The following is a 22,951-nucleotide window of genomic DNA, read 5'->3' on the forward strand; positions in this document are numbered from 1 at the left end:
AAGTGTGTGTGTGTCGGGCTGTGGGTGCTGGCAGAAAGCCTCCTATTGTCACTGAGATGTAACTCGAGGAGGGAGCGCTCACACACACGCATATAACGGATCTTAGGAGCTCAGGAGGTTTGTTTTTTGTTGCTGTTCTCTTGTTTTTCAGTACAAGATGGTTAGACTTCTGTGAATGAGGCAATCCATACTGTTAATGGGGAAGCACTAATTATACACTATTTTCATTACATGCACTTTTACAATCTAATGCAATCCAATACAACAGTTCTACTTTCATGATGCACTCTTTCGACAACATCATAGAGATGTTAAGTTTATTACGTTACATGGTTTAGTGATGTGTTGGACTGCATTCGATTGTGTTTCTGATATTTATGTTTTCTCCTAATGTGTGACTGTATAGGAAGGACAGAATATCAGAAACACCACATTATAATGTAGTCCTCCAGTACAATAACACCTTTTGATCTTTAGTAATAGCTCTATAATTGAATTTACACATTGCTCATAATGTTCATCCAAAACTCAACATTCTGAGCTTTGTAAAGGTAGAATGTATGACAACGCTGTTGTATTAGATTGTACATGTTTCCCATTGATTAATCTGCTGAATATTTGTCTATTAAATAGGGAAAATGCCTATTTTTCCTCTTCAAATGTCTTGTATCTGACCAACAATCCAAAACACAAAGGTATTGTCTTACATGTCAAAAGTGGAAGTTTTAAACCAAACAAACTATCAACTGTTGGTTAGAAAACAAACACAAATATAATTAATTATCAAAACGGTTAAACTCGACTGAACCCAATGACATTTGTTCCGTTTTTAAGTCTTCATTCACCTGACGGTTGTAGCAAGTTATTGTTTGCTGAACACGTAGCTTTTCATCCATCCTGCTGTCCTGCCAGATCTTCTTCTCCCTAATCCTCGGTCCTGGGCCCGGCCTCTAGTCTCCACCATGGACAACCTAGAGGAGGACTTGACATGCTCTGTGTGCTACTCTCTGTTCGCTGACCCGCGTGTCCTGCCGTGCTCGCACACCTTCTGTAAGACCTGCCTGGACAACTTGCTCCAGGTGTCTACCAACTATTCCATCTGGCGTCCACTCCGCCTGCCGCTAAAATGCCCCCAATGCCGCAGCGTGGTAGAGCTGCCCCCGATGGGCGTAGACTCTCTGCCCACCAACATATCTCTGCGAGACATCATCGAGAAAGTAGGAGAGAGTCATCCTTATGCTATCCGTCTAAAATCCTCTTCTTGGTTTCTATACATTGCTGCTTAAGTTTGTGCTCATCTGCTATCTCAGTACCAGAGCGACAGTGAGCCGCGACACCCTTCCTGTCAGGAGCACCACAGGCAGCCTCTGAACATGTACTGCATCCAGGATCGGCAGCTGATCTGTGGGCTTTGTCTGACTGTTGGGCAGCACCAGGGCCATCCCATAGATGACCTTCAGGCAGCATTCATCAGAGAAAAACAGACTCCATCGCTACTGCTGGCCAGCCTCGCTGAGCAGAGATGGGGACAGGTAGGGAATCCTGTAAATGTGGCCGGTGCTTCAATTGGGGTGAAAAGATACTGAAAAACATGAGTGGTGTGTTCGTTTGGAGATCTGTTTAAGTAAATATATTAATATTAATGCATGTTCCAGAAAAAACAACAGCGTTCCTTTGTCCCGCTGTTAGGTGTGTGAGCTAGGGGAGCAGCTGGAGCAGGAGAAGGTCCGCTGTGAGGGTCTTGTGAGACAGGACCGACAGGAGGTCAATCAGTTTTTCCAGTCTCTGGAGGTGGTGCTGGCCAGGAAGAGACACGCCTACCTGGAGGCCCTGGATAAAGCGGGATCAGAGGTGTCCCGGGCTTACGACCCTCTCATTCACAGAGTGAAGGCCCTCCAGGTGTGTTTCAGGGCCGATAGCCCATTTCACATCAGATCATAGAAAACATCGTCACATATTTCGTGACTGATTCCCATCCTTGAGTGGATTAACTAGATACTAAAGCGTGGACAGGTAATCACAGTAGACCATACATTTTACTACATACACTAGATCTCAATCGTTGAACTCCTGATGCTATGCTAAGGCGTCCATGTTTGTTTGGTGTTTAGGGATCTCGAAATTATGAAGTGCCATTGTTCGAGTTGATAGACTATCCATCACAAGGTCCAGGGCCCACGGTGATGGCTTCACACACACAATCTAAAACCCCCCAAAAATGAGATTTAAAATGGTGTAAACCTACAAAAACGGCAAACTTGCTTATTGAGAAGCATAGAAGCAAATATTCAGTGTTTTTGCTTTAAAAAAAAAGCCTGATAACCACCATGTTTCCTGCAGGAAGAACAGCTGGACCTGGTGTCCTTGGGTTCATCCGTAGAGGAGGAGGACTCACCGCTGATCTTCCTGGAGCAGGTTCATTTGTTCAGAGAGAGAATTGAAGAGTTTATTAAAACCCCTCTGCCCTCGGTGATAAACCTCTCCGTCACTCCGCGGGCAGCAGAGCACCTGCAGCTGCACTGGCCTGCTGTGACCATCGGGAGCCTGGAGGACGCACCTGTCCCTAAGGTGTGCTGCTGCGCCAGATGTGGCGGTGTGGAGGCTGGTGTGGAAACTGAAGCCGGAGGAAGGGATCAGCCCGACAGCTGGGTGCAGAGCCTGTGGTGGCAACTGTGGCCCACTTTCTCGGTGATGCTGCTGGGGCTGCTGCTGCTGCTGACGGCGCTCTGGCTCAACCCGGTCGGAGGGGCGCCAGTCGGTTTCTCTCTGCTCTCGCAGTTTGGTCAGTTAGTCCACGGCCTGAGCAGTGAACTGATCACATCTGTCTGGGACGCAGCAGGATCAGCATACATGGTGTTGGAGGCCGCTGTAGAAAGATGGAGCTCTCACCTCTCCTCAGTGGTGGAAAAGACCTCCCAGCAGCTGGCTGCCTTTTTTTTTTTAAACTGACAAAATTAATTTAGAGGTTGACAAAGTTTTAATTCCACACTCCTGTCGTAAAGGGAAAAATACACCTTTTAAACGCCTGCTATTGTCCTGGACCTTCAAGGCAGGTGTATGGAAAATTGATAAATGTTTTATCATTATAAAAATATTTTAATTAAAATGGTTTGAGAAGAAATAACTTGAACAAAAACTGTTCTATGTAGATTATAATGTTATGAGGATGAATTTCTGTGTGACTTGCTTACTCCCATGTTTGTGTAATGTTTATATAGCCATACATCTTTTTGTATATTTAATTGTATATTAAGTGTTACGTTCCTGTTCATGGTTTATTCTTCTAGGTTATGTTTATACTGCCTAACTAATGAGCGTTAATCATATCAAACACTTTTTAATCATAGGTTCAGGTTTACAAAAAGGAAACGAGGCTCAGTAAATATGAAATTGGTGCGCAGACTCCCGAGTCACCTTTCCCAAGATGCAGTGGGACATTTCAGTAGCTTTCATGTTGTGTCAGGGAGCTTAGGACATCAGCACAGCTGCGCATGGATCTCCTTACACAAGACAGTTTACAGCGACTGGAGCAGTGTGTGAACGTTGGAGCCTGGTGAGTGGAACCAGATACACAGCGGACCCGAGCTCATGTTGCAGTGATGCGCTGAGTGGCCACCTCGCTGTGCTTTAAAGCGACAACCAAACCCTACTTATAATGGCCAATATATAACATGTATACAAACATTTTTAAAAGCCTTATTGTAGTAGACTGCAACTCCACCAGGACCAATAGCTTTCTAGAACTCAAGATGTCAGCAGGACCGATCTTTACAGAAGCACCAACTTGAGTATCTGTCAAATACCAGCAGGACAAGCTGCATTCCTAAAATTCATCCATCCAGCATCTTTAACCGCTTATCCGGTTCCGGGTCGTGGGGGGATGGAGCCAAGCTCAGCTGACGTTGGTACTCTCTGGACAGGTTGCCAGACTATTGCTTAGCTGATGTGTAAAGACAGACAACCATTCACACCTATGGGCAATTTAGAGTCTTTAATTAACCTAAATGGCCTTTCTTAGGACTGGAGGGAGCTGGAGAACTTGTAGAGAACTCACACTGACACGGGGAGAACGTGCCCATTCCGCACAGAGCGGTGAGCCCCCCAAATATCATGTTCACTAGTATTATGCAAACTACTTCATATACGCACTACTGCAAGCATCACATACTGAGAAATGACATTTCAATGACCTGTTGTGTTTTTCTAAACTTCTTGTTACTGTATTTTAAATACATCATAATAAATTGTTCATATGCTTTTAGTTTGTCGTATTCATTCTTTAAAAAAAAAACCCAGCTTGCCGCTGCGGGATGGGTCACGAGTCCATTAGTGTTGCCGTGAGCTCAATTAGCCGATACGCGCTACAATTGTCTTCGTAGTGTTAAATGTATGGTGTGCAAGCATCACCTGACCTCAGAACATCTCTAGTATGTGCAAAGTAGACTAATCTTCACTTTGTGATAGTGTTGTATACACTGTTTTAATTATAGCCTTGTGTAAATTGATAATTTGAGCTTGTTTCTGAAGTTGACTAACAATAATTTTAGGACTCTACAGCTCATTGTCATAAGGTTTGATTACATTTACAGCACAAAATGAGTTATAATAAAATATCTTTCAGGGCTTCCTTAATCAGTTCAGTGACTGAAATATGTCGATGTTTGAAACGACACTTGAAGTTTGATGGTTATGTTTGTGCGTTTGCAATGAGGAACATATCTAGCTAGAAAACTTTTATTGGTTCAGATAGTAAAAAGTACAGATAGAAAGAATAGCAGCATTTCAATATGAAGGACAAATATTTACATGATGTGTGAAAAGCAGAGTGAAACCACAACGTTAGCCCTGAGGTTTAAGCAGTGACGGCACCGTGCTCTTTAAACACGATGGTCTTGGGGTTGATTCCCACGCTCTTGGTGGTGTTGTGAGTTTTGTAGATGCCGATGAGACGATCAGCGATCTCAAACATGTTGTTCCTCAGGGAGATGATGATGAACTGAGCGTTCTTTGTTTGCTCCTGCACAGAGACGAGGGAAAGAATACTAAATTACTGATCTGGAGAGAGATTGAAGTTAAAACCTTTTGTATTAATCAAGTGTAGCCTGGCGCTGCTGTTAAATTGTAACCTGAAGAATGAAGTGAATATTCACCCAAAAGCCCACAAAAATGAAGGCTAACAGTTAAAGGTTTAGTACTTTGTTCTGATCCACACTCCCCCAAACAGGTGCTTTGTCTGAACTCCCCCTTTAATCCAGTGTTACGCAACAGCACAGATTAGCTCAACACTTAATAGAATTAACTGGCTAAAATGTTTAATTACTTCTTGTTGACTGATATTACACCACCTTCCTAATAGAAATGTACTTTGGCCTTAAAAGAGAGAGATCTTGAGCCCCTAACTTCAGCATGCAGCTCCGATACACAGGTCAATACTCACGTAAATGTAACAGGCAACAATGGAGACATTCTTGAAGTCGAGAGCAGCATCTATCTCATCCATGAAGTAGAGCGGTGTGGGTTTGTAGTGGTGCAGAGCAAACACCAAGGCCAAGGAGCTCAGGGTCTTTTCCCCTCCCGACAGGTTAAAGATCTTTTTCCAGCTCTTCTTTGGAGGACGCACACTAAAGAGTGGGGAACAGAAAAACAGCGCTTGAACAAAAGGACTTGAGTTTAAAAGGAGCAAACAGGAATCGACATACGAGTCTCCTCTTTTACCTGAACATGATTCCCTCGGAGAAGGGGTCTAAACTGTCCACGAGCTCCAGCTCTGCATCGCCACCCAGTGTGAGCATCTGGTAGTTTTCCTTCAGCTTGTTTGTGATCATGTTGAATCCGGTCATGAACTCGTTGAGGCGCTGTTTGCGCAGGTCCTCGTAGCCGCGTTTGAACTGGTCTCTCTCCGTGGTGATCTCGTCCAGCTGAGCCACACGCTGCAGGTACAGCTCCTCCTGAAAACACACACACAACGACACACGATGGAATTGTTGCTCAAGTTGCTGTAAACTAGAAACATATTACTAGTGTGAGATTCACTAATGCCCAAAGGTGAGAGAAAATGATGCCTGTTCACACCTTCTTCTTGTACTCGGCAATGGCCCCGAGGTTGGGCTTCATCTGGGAACTCTTGGTCTCCAAAGTGATCATCTTGTTGATGATGATGTTGGGACTGGAGATTCCTTCAAGTTCAGCAGACGTAAGAACAGGGAGTTGCTCGGCTGGCTCTCCCTCAATGGTATGAAGGGACAGCTTGGTGGCCTGAAGAACATAAGCAAGATTTACTCGACAGATCAGCAATGTGGACAGAACTATCTGAAACTTCCAACAATTTCATAAATACAAAAAGTTACTTATACCTATATTTCAGGAAAAACTAAAAAGACATCTGAAATCATGAACATTGAAATATTTTAATAGAGAGCACATTTCATGTAAAATGTATGAAGTGCCTCAAAGATAATAATGTCAAGAACAGGTAATATAATTAGGCAAACTAATAAACAGCCAAATGAAAAACATGGAGAAACGTGTCCAAGTTAAACAATTAAAACAGAGCCAAATGAAAGCAGAGGCCTTGAAATGACTAATTTAAACCACATCAGTAGTGAATTATTATAAAATGATTTATACCATTTTGAATTGGGATTGAGAAAGTAATGTTCATGAAGCCTTTCTTGCCCGTTACCCCGTTGGGGAGACTAGTTCTCAATCATTACTTTGGTGAATGTAATGGTATCATTACTAATCGACCCTACAGCCAGAGCCACAAAAATAAAAACCCAATCTGTACCTCCCACACGCTCTTCGTCACTCACCTCTTTCTGCCAGTGTTTGATTTTGTTGTTGTGTTCAGAGAGGTTGGTCTCGATCTGTTCAATGCGCAGTCGGACGCTGAGGGACTCCTCCTGCATGGCGTGCTCTTGCTGCTGCAGGACCTTTATCTCCTTCAACACCCCCTGATACTGCTCCTGCACCTCAGGAAGTGCGGCCTACAGGACAAGAAGAGAGTTTGGCACGCAGCTTAATTCACTTTTTTTTCTTAAGTCATCTAGATGTGGTGATTCTATAAAGTTCGAGCTGAAAAAGCACAGTTGATCATAAGTATGAATGACACACGATAGATCATTTAGAAATGGTTCAGAACAGGGTTCATACACATTCTGACCAATGGATTTTCATGACTTTTCCATGACTTTAAACCAAATTTCCATGACCAAACATGTTGTGAAATCTCGGTGTAAACATAAAAAAGTGAGAAAATGTAGTATTTAAACTAACAATGAGAATACAAAGCATACAGTAAACCTTAAATGACAAATGAATGAGACAATAGTTTGATTAAAAGAATAAACATTTATATAGATGCCTGTATGTATGCCTGCTTATATTTTGAGTCTTTCTTTAAAAAGTATATCAATTATTTCAAAATCAGCATAAATGAACGTCATGAACACATGAATGTAACACATTTACATGACTTTTCCAAAACTTTTGGGGTTTTATTTTTTTAAGGACTTTTCCAGGCCTGGAAATAACCGTTTTAAAATTCCATGACTTTTCCAGGTTTTCCATGACCATGAGAACCCTGTCAGAATGATCAATTACACCCACATGCAAAGTAGGACAGCAGCAATGTAAATAGGAATTGGGGATTTTATCAGTGCGTCTTTTGATAAAAATGGGTTAAAATCCTATTTCAACAATGAATTGTATTTTTATTTCCTTTGTATGAATTGTAATCAGCAGCTTTCTTTTTTTTTTTTTTTCAAATTACAATAGTAAGAGCATGTGGTTATCCCCAGTCCTAGCTATGCACACTGCAAAAAGATGAAGAACGGCTGTCATGAATGTCCCTTGGAGCAGAAAACTAATACTTTTGGTATAAAATTAAATATCACATTTTACAGTGAAAATCTGTCAAACAAAAACAATGAACCTTAAACATTAAGAAAATGAAGATCTTGCCAACCTCAGCCTCCTGACAGGCCTTCATGACCTCCCCAGCCTCATCTTCCAGTTTCTTCAGTTGTTCAGTGAGCTCCGCCATTGATTTCTCGTTCTCCTCCTGCTCCCCCTGCACACGACTCACACTCTCCTCACACTTCTTCAGGTTGCTTTAAAAGGGGACAAAAGATAAATAATCTCCTCTGTCAGAGTGGTCGTGGTTAGTATGCGAGTGAGTGACGGTGACCAACTGTCTCGTCTTCATGGATCTCACACTACGTATCAATACAGCTAAATGCAAATCCATTTATATCAGAAAGAATTGGAAGAAGGCATCTCAAATGTGTATTTTGTGAAGATGATTAGCTGATGTTTTGCTTGAACATTTCACAAAAATATGGTTATATTACTGTACTTAAAAAGGTATGTGCACCCCAAAATCATAGATATTCACATGCAACAGCAATGTTTATACATTTATAGTTCTACAGCTGATTCCCCCTCCTCACTGTGAGTTTAAGTACTTCAAGGTAAGGGGTGTTTCCTCAAGAGGAATGAGCATTATTGTGCATTAGTGTGTGAACAATGCAATCCCGTTAATACAGAGCTTAAACATGCATTTTCCTCACCGGTCAGCCGTCTTTATGGCTACTTTGGCCTTGGTTATGGTGGAGGAGCAGTCATCTAGCTCTTTGTTGACCTTGTCAAGCTTGTCCTGCTGAGCCTTTAGCTTGTGGCTATTGATGTCTACAATCAGGTTGTGGAGCCGTTTCACCTCATTTTCCACCTTCCCAGCCCGACTGGACGCTGCGTCATAGTCTGAATGAGGAAGAGAGCGTTATGAAGGGAGAAAGGAAGAGGAGAGAATGACAACACTCATGTTGGACATGCAATGTCTGTCTGATATATATATAATATTCAGAGGTACTAAACAGAATCATTTGACTAGAAACAATAATTCAACCTGCACACCATTCAATTATGTGAAGTGATTTCTAATACGTGACCAAAAATGAACTTATTCACAAACATACAACAATGTGTCTCTCACAGATGACGGGAGGACCCTACCTTTCTTGAAGGCATCCAGGCTCTTTTCCTTCTGTTTCTGTTTGGCCTTGTCTGGGGCAGCAGCCAGCACATTGGCCTCAAGTTCCTTGATCTGAATTTTTAAGTGAGCCTCCTGATCAGCGAGACTCTGAAGGAAGGAAAGAAGGAAAAGTCTTTTAGCATTAAATACTGGCACATTTGATGGATGGTTATGAAATAAAATGAGTTATTATTAAGATCACCAAATGAACAAGACAGAAACACAGTGGATGAAAAGGAAGATGTGCATTCGCCGTACAGTCATGCTGTTGGCGTATTTTTCCAGGGTGTTCTTCATATCTCGGAGCTGTGGCCGCAGGCGCTGGACATTCTCTTCTAGCTGCAATCTTTTCTCTTGGCAGTCCTGCAGCTTTGACACTTTCTCATTCAGCTTGCTCTCCATACGGTCGAGCTGCAGAAAACACATGAAAACATCACGTCTCATATTCTAATAGCCTGCTGTGGTGATTGTCTAATGACAGGTTCCATTTTCATCCAGTAACGTGCTCATGATCATTTGACAGTGAAAGATACAAAAAAAAAAAAAAATACATATACTAGTGTCCCTTGTATTAAAACTAGTTCAACAGAATCAAAAGATGAGCACACACACACACACACACACACACACACACACACACACACACACACACACACACACACACACACTTTTGAGTTATTCTATTACTATCCTGTGGTGGTTACACAGTATGCATACTTGTGTTAATGTTTAAGAAGTCCTATTCAATTTCAGCATTTCTTGGTAAAAATATCACATTTCTGCAAAGCAGGCAAAGGTGTATAAATGGAGCCATTACTTTGAACAAAATCTGTAAACAAGGAGTTAGAATCTAAGAAATGTTGTGGAAAAAGTTAGGACCAATTTTCTACTCTAAGATCCAAACTAACCTCCTCCTGGGAGACCTCAGTACCAATCAAGGAGCTCATCCTGCCCTTCATTGCTCTTCCTCCTCCAGTCATGGTTCCTGGGAAGCACAATCAGACCACGGAGAGATTTAAAAACAAAAACAAAACCAAGAGTCTGACTTTTTTACTGAGAGCCATAAGCATGCCAGCTGAAGAAACAAAAGATCAGCCAGGTACAGGTACGACAAACAAAAGTGGGCCACTCACCAGCCATCTCAATTATCTGTCCCTTCAGGGTGACCACTCTCCAGCGCTTGTCTTTTTGGAAGGCCATCCTCGTGGCCTGCTCCATGTCCTGGGCCACCAGGGTGTCCCTTAGGGAAAAGTAGAAAGCCGTTCGCACACTCTCATCTTTCACACGCACCATGTCAAAGAGACGAGGGCTGTTCTCTGGAGTGCGAATGGGAGCCATGTCTCTCTCCCACACCTTCATCTGACAATAGGAAGTGAGGAGAGATGAGGATATGGTTAGTGTTATCGGAAGAAACCTGGACAGCTCAAAATTGTTTTAAAGCTTAGTAATTGTACATCTTTAAAAGTCCCAGCAACAAAATGCAACAAGTTTTATAAATGACAAAGAAACCAAACTAAAGAAAACTCCCTTGTCCAGCCACTGTAGTCAGTACTAGAGTGTAGCATATATTATATTTAAACCAACGCATCCATAAGAGACACAATCCTCTGTTTACTCTCTTGACTCTCTACACATCCCGAAGTGGAAGGATCTTCACCTTGTCAAGACCGATGAAGGTGGCGAACCCAATGTTTTGCTCTTTGAGGAACATGACACATTTCTGGGCTGTGTCAATGGTATCCACTACGATGTTGTCCAGTGCGCCACAACTAGAGGAAATGGCCACATCATACTTCTCATCAATGGCTCCGAGGTCTCCCTACATGTACAAAAAAAGAATTACAAATAACAAATTATGAAACTTCTGCTTTTAAATCCAGACCGTGAATACTTAAAAGTTAAATAGAATACATTCGTAAAAAGGTAGAATTGGTGTTAATATAGCAATGATGCACACCATAGCTAGATGACCATAAATTATGTTGGTGCTGTGTAATATTAATATATTAATTTTATAACAGCGTTTTACCAATCTTCCAAAGATGCCAGGGATTCTGCCACTCTTCTTCTGCTGCATGAGGGCATCCAGGACCCTTCCTCGGCTGCGGTTGGAGGCCAGAGAGCTCTTGGCTTCATCCACCTTCTGCCTCATTTCCCTCACCACCTCCCTAGTCTCATTATCCGTCTTCATCAGCTGCTCCAGTGCTGCTCCATCCTAAGGAGAAAAAGAGAGGAGCAATTAACTGCATCCACTGGGTCCAATAGTCAACAGATATAGTGAGCACCAGCTGGATGTGTAGTGGTTTCAACACTTACATTAGTAAGATAGAAAATGTCCCATGTAAATAGGGTTGGGTACCGAGAACACGTCCGGTACCTATCGGACCGAAAAGCAACGCAGATTTCGGTGCTTTCTTCTTCTTTTTTTTTTTCCCCGGTGCCTGAGCCGATTTAAATTATTATTATTTTTTTTTTACACTACTCTGTAATGTTGCACGGTATATAGATACTAAAAAGGTAGCGCGGTACCCGCACGTTAAAAACAATAACATGTTGATGTATCGATACTATTAAAATAGCGCGGATCAGAGCGCACTCCTCCACTCTCTGTTGTCTGCCTGCATGCAGAGCGGGGCTCGAGGGGGCGGGGCTTCCAGCGCTCACACACACACACACACACACACACACACACAGTGCACGCACACAGAGATCGCTGCAGACACGAGCACGAGCTTTTGAACGCCCGTCCTCGGCTTTCTGGAACAAATCTCTCCAGTTGATATTAATGATGACGTGTAGTCCAGTAAAGCAGCAGTTTGTAGAATCCAACAGTTTGAGTTCTGTTGCACACGGTCCCATCAGGCCACCTGACTGTTCTTTTTTTAAATATATATTTTTATAGTTTGAAGTTAAAAGGTTTGAAGCTGCAGTTTGAAGACAAGTGTTTTGTATGTATTTATTGATTTATATTTATAGTATACTTTAAAAAGGTTAATATATTGTTCAATTTGAAGAAAAGAAATTGCCTTGGCAATAAAAAAGTATCGGTTCAGGCACCGGTATCGTTTTAAAAGTATCGGTTTAGCACCGGTATCGTTTTAAAAGTATCGGTTTAGCACCGGTATCGTTTTAAAAGTATCGGTTTAGCACCGGTATCGGAAAAAACCCAAACGATACGATACCCATTCCTACATGTAAATGCCAAAAACAAAAGCCATTGAAACAACAAGGTTGACGTTGGGTTTTACCTTTTTGAGCTCCTGTTCATTCTGGGGTATTTTGACTTCCAAGTCTTTGATGGCTGCACGGCGCTCACGCAGTGTGTCAGACGTTGTCTGAAGTGTCTGCTTGGCCGTGTTGAGCTGTGTCAGAGCGGTGTTGTGGCGGCTAAGGTAGATGTCGAGCTCCGACTGAGCCAGGTCCATACGAGATCGGGTCTCATTCACAGCCTTACTGAGCTCCATCAGCTCTTTCTCTTTGGTCTGGACAACACAAAAAGAGGAGAGGTCAAGTTGGAAGACTAAGAGGCAAGATGATATGAAAACAATGCAAAAACAAAGCATGCAACAAACTAACGCCAAGACGTAAACACGCACCTCTTTGTCCTGTTGCAAACCACTGGTCTCTTCCTTGAGACTCTCCATCACCACCTCAAGTTTTTTCTCTTCTTTCACCTTCTGCTTCTCCAACTCTTCCTTGCAAGCTGTTGCCTCAGAGATGGCTTTTTCACTGCTGGCTGGTACACCGCGCACTTCCTCCAGCTGAAAGATGAGCCAGATGAGATGTGTTCGACTCTAGATTCTAAGAAACAGTGGCCACACCTGTCTAGGGACAACTTAAGGACACAATTCATCAATACACACCCCAACCAAACAAGTGTAATAGCCCTGAAACCGTATAAATTAGATAATGAGATTAAGGGATCAGTAAAGGCTTTATTAGAAGACAAGCGGCATGACGTAAATTAACTGAATACGCTTTTTGCCAGTGCGAAAACATACAACTGAAATCAACTATAAACACACATTCAGAAATGAGAAAGTGCTGGTTAAGACTGGCACAACAGTCTGCCACTTGGCAGGACTGAAACGAGGCAAGGAGTGGTGTGTGTGTATATAGTCTATGTTTTGTAGGGTTAACTGCGGGTGAAATGTGAATGCGGCTGCTGGGAGTGTTACACAAGCCAGGCCATAGTTGACTACCACACAGCAGAACACTGCTCCCCAGAGGTCGGCCTGCCTCTGCCCAACTCCCCCTCTGACCACGACATTTCCAGAGCACAGCTATTGTAAGTGGAGCAGATAGAGTTTTGAAGCAGAAAGGGAGAAGAGAAGCTATACCTACAGTTACGAGGGAACTCTTAATTCCCGGTGTGTGTGAAAACACAAGTTAGAGAAACATTAGTCTAAGAAACAGGAACTCCATTAATTGTAAAAGAGAGCACAAGTGGGTCATCAATAGGCAAACACTAACAATAAACTTGTGTTACTTCACAGCCCCCTGGTGGCAACTTTAGGGTTGATAGCTCTTCCTGCCATGAAGTTTAATTCATAATTTTAAAAACAGGATTTTTTTTAATGCATCATTTTTTATTAATCTAGAATCGGATTTCACTTTGCCTAAAGTAATACAAAATGTAAGCAAGGTCTCACGTGCACACTTTTGTAACTGAGACAGCATCATGTTCAAGACCAATGTAAATTAGTATCAATTTTTTTGTATGAAAGCTGAATATCATGCAGAATGATGTCAGTTACATTTCTTCTTTGACTACAATTATTCCAGCAGCCAGGCTTTTTGTTTTATAATGCTACACTATTTTTAATATATTTACACAAATGTACACATGTATCTTTAAAACTGGCTTAATTCTTTATAAAAAAAATGCTTTGGGAAAACAATGTAAAAACGTTATCAACCTAGTGAAGTAAATTGTATTCATACTAAAGACAAGTTAAATTATCTTTTTGGATTCTGGAATGTATTACGGTTTCTGTAAAGCCATGACAAATGCCATTTTCTCTAACCCTCAGAACAACAACCCGTGTTTTTTCTAGCAGCGGAAGTTGTATTTTTAGTGCCCATGTTTCTTTCTTGGCCAGAGGACAAAATAAACAGTTACTCTGGAGTGTCTTGATTTACTTCAACTCTGTATTTGTTAATGGTTATGCATCGCAAATTATGGGAAAAGAGCGCTCTCTTGACAGATTATGTGACTGTGTGCCTCTGAACACTGCGAGAATGCCTACTGTGATACTGTCAAAGTGAAATAATGACAACTCCTGCAGAATAGCAAACTGCCGGGTACATGAAGTAATTGACCTGTGTGTAATACTGGACCACAATGTAAAGACAACACACCTTTTCTTTGTCCTTTTCCAGCTGCTTCTGCAGTTTCTTGCTCTTGCTCTTGGAGTGCTTAATCTTCTCACGCACTTCAACATCCTGCAGGTCCAGCTGGGTGAACTTCTCCTTCTGGGTCTCAATGTACTTGTTGAGCTTATTTTGTTTCCTGGTGGAGGAACAGCATTTTGACTGAGTACACTCAAGTCAATCATGGCAAATCAACTGAAATATTACATTAACAGAGAGAACACTAAAAATATGCTAAACAAGGTATACATAACAAATAATAATAATCCCCAATTCAATAATATAACACGGTAAACTATTCAAAGTTTTGCCAGTTTAAAAAAGGATCTATGGTCATTAAAAGGCAAAAACGACAGAATTGTGGCATCAAGAACAACATTAAGTTTTGCAAGGTGAGAACACTTTTCTATACTTCATGCAACCATTTGTGGAAGAATCATATTTTAGGACTTGTGTACTTTTCTAAACCTGAACTGGAATTTTGCCTTTAAACCAGGGTAAGATCAAGACTGACAACAACCACAACATTATTAAATTAGTAGAAACGTTAGTAACCATCTTAGCATGTTACATTGGTTAGTAGAGGGGAGGAAGAGGAGAAAAATGGCCTTACTTCTCCACATTTTTTATTTCTTGGTTCATTTTCTCTGTCTCTTGTGATATCTTCGTAGTTTTCTCAGTAAGTTCCTTGGTGTCCTCCAAGATCTTCTGCTTCTCCTGCTCTTTATCTACAACACGCTTCTGCAGATCCTGACTAATGGAAAAGAGATATCGGGAAAAACCGGTGAGTGGTAAAACTTAATAGTTTCAACATAACAGTTTACACACAAAGACATTGGTACCTGACACCAAAGAAGGGTCATGCTGCCCCTGTGAGGTTTAAAAATAGTACAAAATTGGCATTCATTCAATATTTTGTTCTATGCTATTGTTGGGTTAGATCTACATTGAAATCCAATGACATTCTATTATTGTTTGATTTGCCTTGTACAGAACAGAGAGATGTTGCTGGTGCACTCACACATAATATTGGCAGAGCTGACTCTTGTGTTTGAAGATGTCATTTTCCAGGGTGAGAAACTCCACAGCTTTGTTCTTTTCTCCCTCCAAAGCATTCTTCTCCTTTTCCACGAGCTTTACTCGGTTTAGCTAGTGCAGGGAACATTGCAGTACTTAATATCAGGTGACAAACCATTGATATAAATTAGATACATAAATTCTATGCATCCATCATTCTGGTGCCTCATACGTATTTTGATAAAAGCTACAATAGCATTCATTTGTTTCTAATCACTCTAGTATCATTACTTATAATGTTAAAAAAAAGGAATAATGTCTGGGGCAGTTGGCCCAGTACAAATTTATCTTACACAACTATAGAAATACATTATTTATTTTCATTTCAGATATGTGCATCAAAAGCTTCCAAACACATGCACACACACACACACACTGAAGAGCCTGTTCAAACTATAACCTCTACTATATACTTCATACAGCAAATGAAGTCAGGACACAGGAAGAAAAGTTGGTTTGCTTCGGAGTGTGTGAGCAGATAATGCATGAGTGTGTGTCACCTTCTCGCCCCTGTGCTCATTGAGTAGCTCAATGCGGCGCGCCAGGGTTAGGATTGGCTCCTTGAGGCGGCAGGAGCCGATAATGTCCTCCAGGTACTCCAGCATGCCCTCGTCATGCTCTGTCTGACCTTTAGGCTTCATCATAGCAATCTGCTCCACCTCGCCCTAAGTACAGTCCAGAGCAACACACAAGCATGCATCACTCACGGAAAACATTGAAATAAAAGTTATAATAAAACACTCTTAGAATTAAATAAAAAGTGCTCTCAATACTTACTTTTCAGATATGTGGTTAATTAAATTAATATAAACTTAAAAATAATGCTGGTCTACTACACACACACACACACACACAACTTGGCAGATGCATACATTAATTTACATTGAACCAAAATAAAATATCTCTAGAGGTTCCCTTTGGGAACACAATTACTTTTCCCACTCTGTGAAAGTGAGAATAACCACCAGCATAAATAATCAGTTAAATAAAGTCTAAATAAAAAGAACATAAAATTAACATGAAATCTGATGAATGGGTAAATTGTTTGATCACAGACTCTTAAAATGCTTCAGACACACATAACCTTACAACCCCACCAACAATCACTGACTATACCCAATACAACTTGTGTTAAATAATAAAAATATCAAATTTAAAGTGATCTAAAAACTAATGCTTTCATTAGCATGACAATGTTGACTTTGTAGCTACACCTAGGTGGAAATTACAAATAGTATACATACTATTTTCCCAATGTTGGGGAGAACTCTCAAATAAAATTGTATTCGTCTAGACACGTTATTTTTTTATGGTAAGCTAACTCAGGGAAACAATATCTTTACAGAATACGTTTTATGTTAACACATTAACACTGAAGATATATAGAAAAAATATAAGGCCCAATTATGTTTCCTTTATATGTAGGGGGGAAACGGCAGCTCACATATTACTTTTAAGTATGAAAGAGAAGGGCAGCCAGTCGAGGTACGGGAGATCACACGGCATTCTCTGTTTGACCAGTGCACAAAATAACCAACAATCCCTTCGCCAGAGGCCTGGAATAAGTGACCTTGGAGAAAAGTTAAAGCCTCTTCCCATTCTCATGCAGCCATGGCGTAGACAGAGAGCTGAAAATGTAGCATTCAGACCATTGAACACGAACACGAACGAACGCACGCACACACGAACGCACGCACACACACACACACACAGTTAACCCAAAACTATCACACTGTAAAAATAATAGAATTTTAAAAAGGGACAACAAAGTTGGGTCTGCTCTGACCTGCATCATCAACTCATGAGCCTCGGGTTAATCAGTAATAATGGGTAGGATACACATGAAATGCAATCAGCAGCGATAGGAGTGTAACTAGTCAACTAAAACAATATGTATTTAAAAAAACAATACCATGAAAAATAATTCAAACGTATATAGGAATGCATTACATTCACAGTGGAGGTAAACAGAAAAGGTTGAACCAATATTAAAGCCATGGTAATGGGGGGGGGGGTTGGATCCAGCCACACTGAAGCAGCACTGCTAATATTGGGGTCTATGCTCACACGCCAATATTTACGTGCTGCTAAAGCGTGGCAGGTACATGGGAAGGGGAAGTCCAACCTGTCCCCACTGGAGAGTCAACCCCATCAAAGAAAATCTGAGATAGTTGTTCAACTACAGCAACTCGCATCCGGATCTATGTGTGAGTAAAATTGCATTTTTTCCTTAAAATTCTAAAGCAGCAAATAATGGTTCGCACCTTTCCACATTGTTTCAAACCATGATGCGCTGCTATAGCAGTCTAAGGGCTGGCAGAGGGCACCTCCTCTCCTTCCTATTCCAGTGCAAATGGTTACTCCCACAGACAGGCATGGCTTTATGGTAGCCATGAAACATTTAACCCAAAGAGAACAGGGTAATGGGCAGAGAACAAAGAGCAGGACATATCTGACAGAATGGGACGGTCACAGCCAGGATTAAAAAAAATAAAAAAATAAATGATTTCAAAGTGCATGAGGAAATTATATAAAAATGAATTACAATTACCTGTAAGATCAGAAATCTGTTGTGGTCTAGGTCAATTCCATGGCTTCGGAGTAAAGCCCCCACTTCTTTGAATGTGGCTTTCTTGCCATTGATATAGTAGGCTGCAGAATTATCTTTGTTGGCAGTCCTGGAAACATAGAACTTGCTGTTTGGGATGACTTCGTAATCATCTCCTTCCTGGCTCAGGGGGGGAGGGGCAGAAGACAGAGCAGCTTAGTGCAGAAGTTCAGGAGAAACTACCAGCTCTACACATCAAATGATAATACTAATAAAACTGACCAATCTACTAAGAGTGCTTAGAAAAAAACACTGCAAATTAACAACAATTAAGAAAAAGCCTTGTTTGAAAAGCACAAAACAGATCTAGGTCAGCTACACTAGCATGTACATATACCATATCAATATTAGAGTGTTTTCTATAATGTTACATTTACAAACTTTGAACATGTTAGATATGAGATTTATAAATGCATTGCAAAAAGGTAGGTAATTTGACTAAAAATGTATTAATTATAAAATAAGTCTAATATGCTAAGTTGTATACACCACATGTAAAAACATATTTTTAAGTTTCAGAAATGGCCGATTGTAAAGCGGCTAGAAGTCCTAGAATTATGCCGTTAGTTTGACAACTTGATTTTAATTTACTGTAAACTACTGGACCAAACACAAAGATCCCCTGTGGCAGATTAAATACAGAAACATGTTTTACCCCAATTCGTAACACTACAGTCAGTTTCCCAAGTAATTTGTGATCTAATGTAAAAGAATAAATGTGTCTCTTAATACAAAAGTCCATTTTATTGACTTTTCACAGTTAAATCAAAAAGGTAGAGCCTAGTCTCTAAATAACACATTTAAAAATTGTTCAAAACTAGAGGAATCTATTCTAGCACATTATGAATTGACTATGGCATGTGTGGGTGTCAGTTGTAACTTCCATGACTGCTTTGAGTGTGTCAAGTCACTGATGTGATCATTGTTTAGCAATATTATCCCATGACCAGAGGGAAGAAAATATCTATCCACTTGAACATATTACCAATCACTCATTTGAAATGGACTGTAAATATCAATTTAGGAGAGGCCAGAGTGAATGTATTGTGTATCTGTGAGAGAGAGATAAAGATATATATACCTTATCAATAATCTTTTGAAAATGCACCTCCACAGTACAGCTTTGCACATCCTTATGTTTATCAGAACTATGAATCAGCACTGAGAGCTTTTTTGATCTGATCTTTTGAGCTCTGTATCCAAACACAAAGAGCATTGAATCTATCACATTGGACTTCCCACTCCCATTTGGACCAATGATGCATGAAAAGCGCTGAGAGAAAGGTGAGAGAAGATTACAAAAAAAAAGTTAATCAATTATATAAAAATATACTGCATCCACAAACAAATACTGTGACTGTCACAACATTACATGCTGTATATTAACATTTAAGCATAGTATAATTGTGATAGTGAATTTATTCCAAGTGGGTGTAGTTAAGATTCACTTTAATACACTTATATTGCAGAGCAATTAGGGGTGCAGAAAAACTTGAAAAGACAAAGTTAAAGAAAAGTCATAATTTATGGTAAATGTCAGCACATCACCAGATTACTACCTCTTGCTCGATACACCCACTAAATCAAAATGGAGTTGTGGGACTTTTTCCACTTTAGATATTTTTTTAAACTTCAATACATGTTCTAATAGTACGATTCATTATTATACTTTTGTACTTTGTGTATCTACCACGTTGCAAGGCAACATGCACAGTTGCTTAATATGACATTAAAGAGAAAAACAATCAAATTAAGAAAACACTACAAATGTTGGTAAATCTGTAAACTCGACTCTACACATTAACAGTAGTTCCCACGCAGGGTGGATATTTGTAACCATGTTTGGTCGTACCTTGTGAAAAGGCCCCAGAATCTGCTCGCCTGCATAAGATTTAAAATTGCGATTAACTAAATGTGTGATCATCAGGCGAGGAGCGCCTGGCTCATTGGTCATCGCTGGGGGCGGGGGTGGAGGGATGCTACCGAGAATCTCCTCCAAACTTCGATTATCAACTGCCTCGGCAGCTTCCCCGCGAGACGGATCTGTGGCACAGAGGAAGGAAGAAAGAAAGGAAAAAAAAAAAAGTACAATTTTAATTCCTCTGTGCGAGTGGTTTCAGGTGGGGGACAGTGCTGCGTGGGGGAGGGGCGGAGGAGCCCAGGAAAACAAAACAAACAACAGTCAAACAACGACTCCCGAGAAAGTTGACAGGCATTCCGTTTCTTTGTTCTGAAAACAAGAGACCGTGGCCGCTGAAGAACACACATTATTATACAAACGCACTCCCCGACACGCGTTTATACGCGAGTAGATGCGCTACAGTCAGCCCCCCCACCACATCATAAATAAGTGCACATTTCGATCATCAACGTCACATTTTCACTCATGCTTAACTGTATCCAAAACGCAGACAGGGGAAAACAAATCTTGTTTTGTGATTACAATGTATAACGTTAACCCGATTATGTTGCCATCACACCAAGCCACAACGACCTGTCCAAAATCTATTGTGCTCACATAAGCATAAACAAGCTAAGGGGTCGAAGTTTGGAGATCTAATGCTCGCAGCCAGACACCCACATTAAGCGTTTCAACGCATTCTACACAATGAAAACATAACTTGATGCCAATGTGCATCTTGAGCGTCGCATACTACATTTAACCACACAACATTAAATGTTATAAAGTTATAAGAATAACGCAAAACTCCCTTTTGATCTACTCCATATAACACTTCATTATCGAAATAAATTACCTCGTTTGCTGAGAAGATCCGGGGAAGAAGTACACTCGGCGATAACAAAATCATCTCAAAAATCATAAGAAATGTATTGATGACTTGAAACTAATTGATGAAACTAAGAAAAAAAAACAGCCATTCTAACTACGTGTTTTAAGTAAAGGGGAGAAAAAAAAAAAAAAGCTTCACAGCAGTGGCAACTGGCCACTACGACAACACACGCTAAGCCATTGAGTGAGCACAACTTATTTAGATTCACAGACACCAAAACACCCTTTGTTACTTGCCAGTTGTCGGCGGTGCCTCCTCTTGGCCATTGGGGTTGGTTTCTTGAGGGGTAACATCCAGCTCGTCTCCGGAGTCATCCCGGGGCTGCGACCCTTTCCCTCTTGGCTTGGCGGTTGAGCTCTTTGCAGTTTTAGATGGCATGATTTGAAATCTTAAAAGGGTCATTGGGGGGAGGGAGAAAAAAAGTAATATCCATGTCAGGCTCTAATCATTACCAGTCAGATCCCACACTGACGCCCATCAAACTCTTAGTCGCAGTAATATTTTTTCGGGACCATATTTTTTGTGGCTTTAAAAAAAAACACTAAATAATAGATAAAGTGACATGACTGTTTAAGGTTTGTGACCTGAACAAATGTAGTTCGTTATTTCCAAAGGGATCTCGGCCTGATCACATTAAACGATATGGGAGCGTTAAAGCTGCCAATCTTGCTCTTTCAAACCCGAACAGCAGTAGAAATGAATGGCCTCCACCTGTGACACAATTGTTTTAGCAACGTTAACGCCAGAGTCGGACGGTAAATGACCCTTGCAGTGATGGGGAGAACAGAAAATAAGGTGCCCGTCACGCGAACAACACATGCAAATAGATAAAGTACCGTAGTCTAACCTATATGCGGTGTTATCACCGGACAGACGCAGCTAAACGGGCTCTCTGGTCGGTGGGAAACGGATCGATGTCACGAACTGACACCGATATTAACTGTACGACGTGTATGTTGGGGGCGGAGGTGTGAATTAGACGGGGCAACTGAACTCGCTAATTAACGGAAAAGCACAATAAAACAACACATGGAGCAGACCTTAACTTTACGGTATCGTTGCACTAATAACTACTAACGTTGACTACGTTATAACCAACGTTGCACGTACGTCTGCTAAATAAGGATCGTAGTAACACTGCCGGAGCCTGGCCAAAGGATAAAAACACGTAACGTGAGCGAAAGCGTGCCACGTTACTGAATTTTCTTCTTCTTCAGTTTGCTCATGTTAACGTTAACTAACGGACGTGAATCACCACGGCAACGCTAAAGCTACCGTTGACGAGCAAACGTCTGTAACGTTAACGCAACACTGTAACGTCAACTGGACTCAGAAGGCGTAATTTGAATGGAAAGGGATGCTGAACAGCATTTGCACAACTAACGTTCCCCAAGAAAAAGTAGTTGACGTTATTTAGACAACGGCTAATATTACAGCAACATTTTTTTCTGCAACGTTTTGCACCACTAACATAAGCCAACCTAAGCATCGGAGAAGTCAAGTATTACTGTTAGGGGTGTGTCTACGAAAAAGCACATTTAGCGAAAAATTGAATATTAGGAAAAACGCGACCCTCTCTCATTACGTTCCACAGTATTGATGACGTTGATCGGTACGTGTTTCACTTTTCTTGTAGTCAAAACGCACGTAACGTGTTGTTAATGTTAAATCTAGTGTGGAACTAACGTTGTGCATTTCAGCAAATAGACGGAACCCAATCGCTAACTTACTCAGGTCTAAAATAGTTTTTCAATGTACCTTCCACAATATAGGCAGTCTGTTGAGACTCGTTCGTTATGACCCAATTCGCGATTTCGAAAAAAAACTATTCGTTAATCCAAGATTTGGCGAATATAATCCACAAAATTCAGCCCCGTGTGATTCCGCGTCGCTCTCTTGGTAGAAAACTCCAACTTGTAAATGGCGCCTAAACTGTGCCGTCGAACCAGATTCGTTACAAACTGACGCAAGGCACCATGGAACGTTCAAAGGGCAGGGGAAAAAAACACAAAATTCAAAAAAGGGGACGAAGCCAACTCCGCCTCGCGCCAAACAAACAATAATCATATG

General features: G+C 41.0%; 2 protein-coding genes across 2 annotated transcripts; one reads left to right on the forward strand and one right to left on the reverse strand.

The window, feature by feature from the left end:
* Positions 1-962: 962 nt before the first annotated feature.
* On the forward strand, positions 963-4,244 carry trim59 (tripartite motif containing 59; the record flags this gene model as incomplete). Its single annotated transcript, XM_079225375.1, has 4 exons — positions 963-1,217; positions 1,311-1,532; positions 1,690-1,899; positions 2,341-4,244. The coding sequence occupies 4 exons, from the start codon at positions 963-965 to the stop codon at positions 2,947-2,949; spliced, it is 1,296 nt and encodes a 431-aa protein (XP_079081501.1). The 3' UTR covers positions 2,950-4,244.
* A 476-nt stretch (positions 4,245-4,720) lies between these two features.
* smc4 (structural maintenance of chromosomes 4) lies at positions 4,721-21,259 on the reverse strand (the record flags this gene model as incomplete). The annotated part of the gene is made up of 23 exons (XM_079224572.1): positions 4,721-5,017; positions 5,438-5,621; positions 5,716-5,948; positions 6,073-6,255; positions 6,813-6,986; positions 7,967-8,111; positions 8,571-8,760; positions 9,013-9,139; positions 9,290-9,442; positions 9,940-10,016; positions 10,165-10,390; positions 10,689-10,850; positions 11,061-11,246; positions 12,280-12,513; positions 12,628-12,792; positions 14,393-14,543; positions 15,018-15,158; positions 15,426-15,553; positions 15,982-16,146; positions 18,033-18,209; positions 19,171-19,362; positions 19,942-20,132; positions 21,118-21,259. 23 exons carry the CDS (start codon positions 21,257-21,259, stop codon positions 4,853-4,855), a joined length of 3,891 nt encoding a protein of 1,296 aa, XP_079080698.1. The 3' UTR covers positions 4,721-4,852.
* Between the last annotated feature and the right edge of the window lie 1,692 nt (positions 21,260-22,951).

Source organism: Taurulus bubalis (assembly GCF_910589615.1).
Source record: "Taurulus bubalis genome assembly, chromosome: 10".
NCBI lineage: Eukaryota > Metazoa > Chordata > Actinopteri > Perciformes > Cottidae > Taurulus > Taurulus bubalis.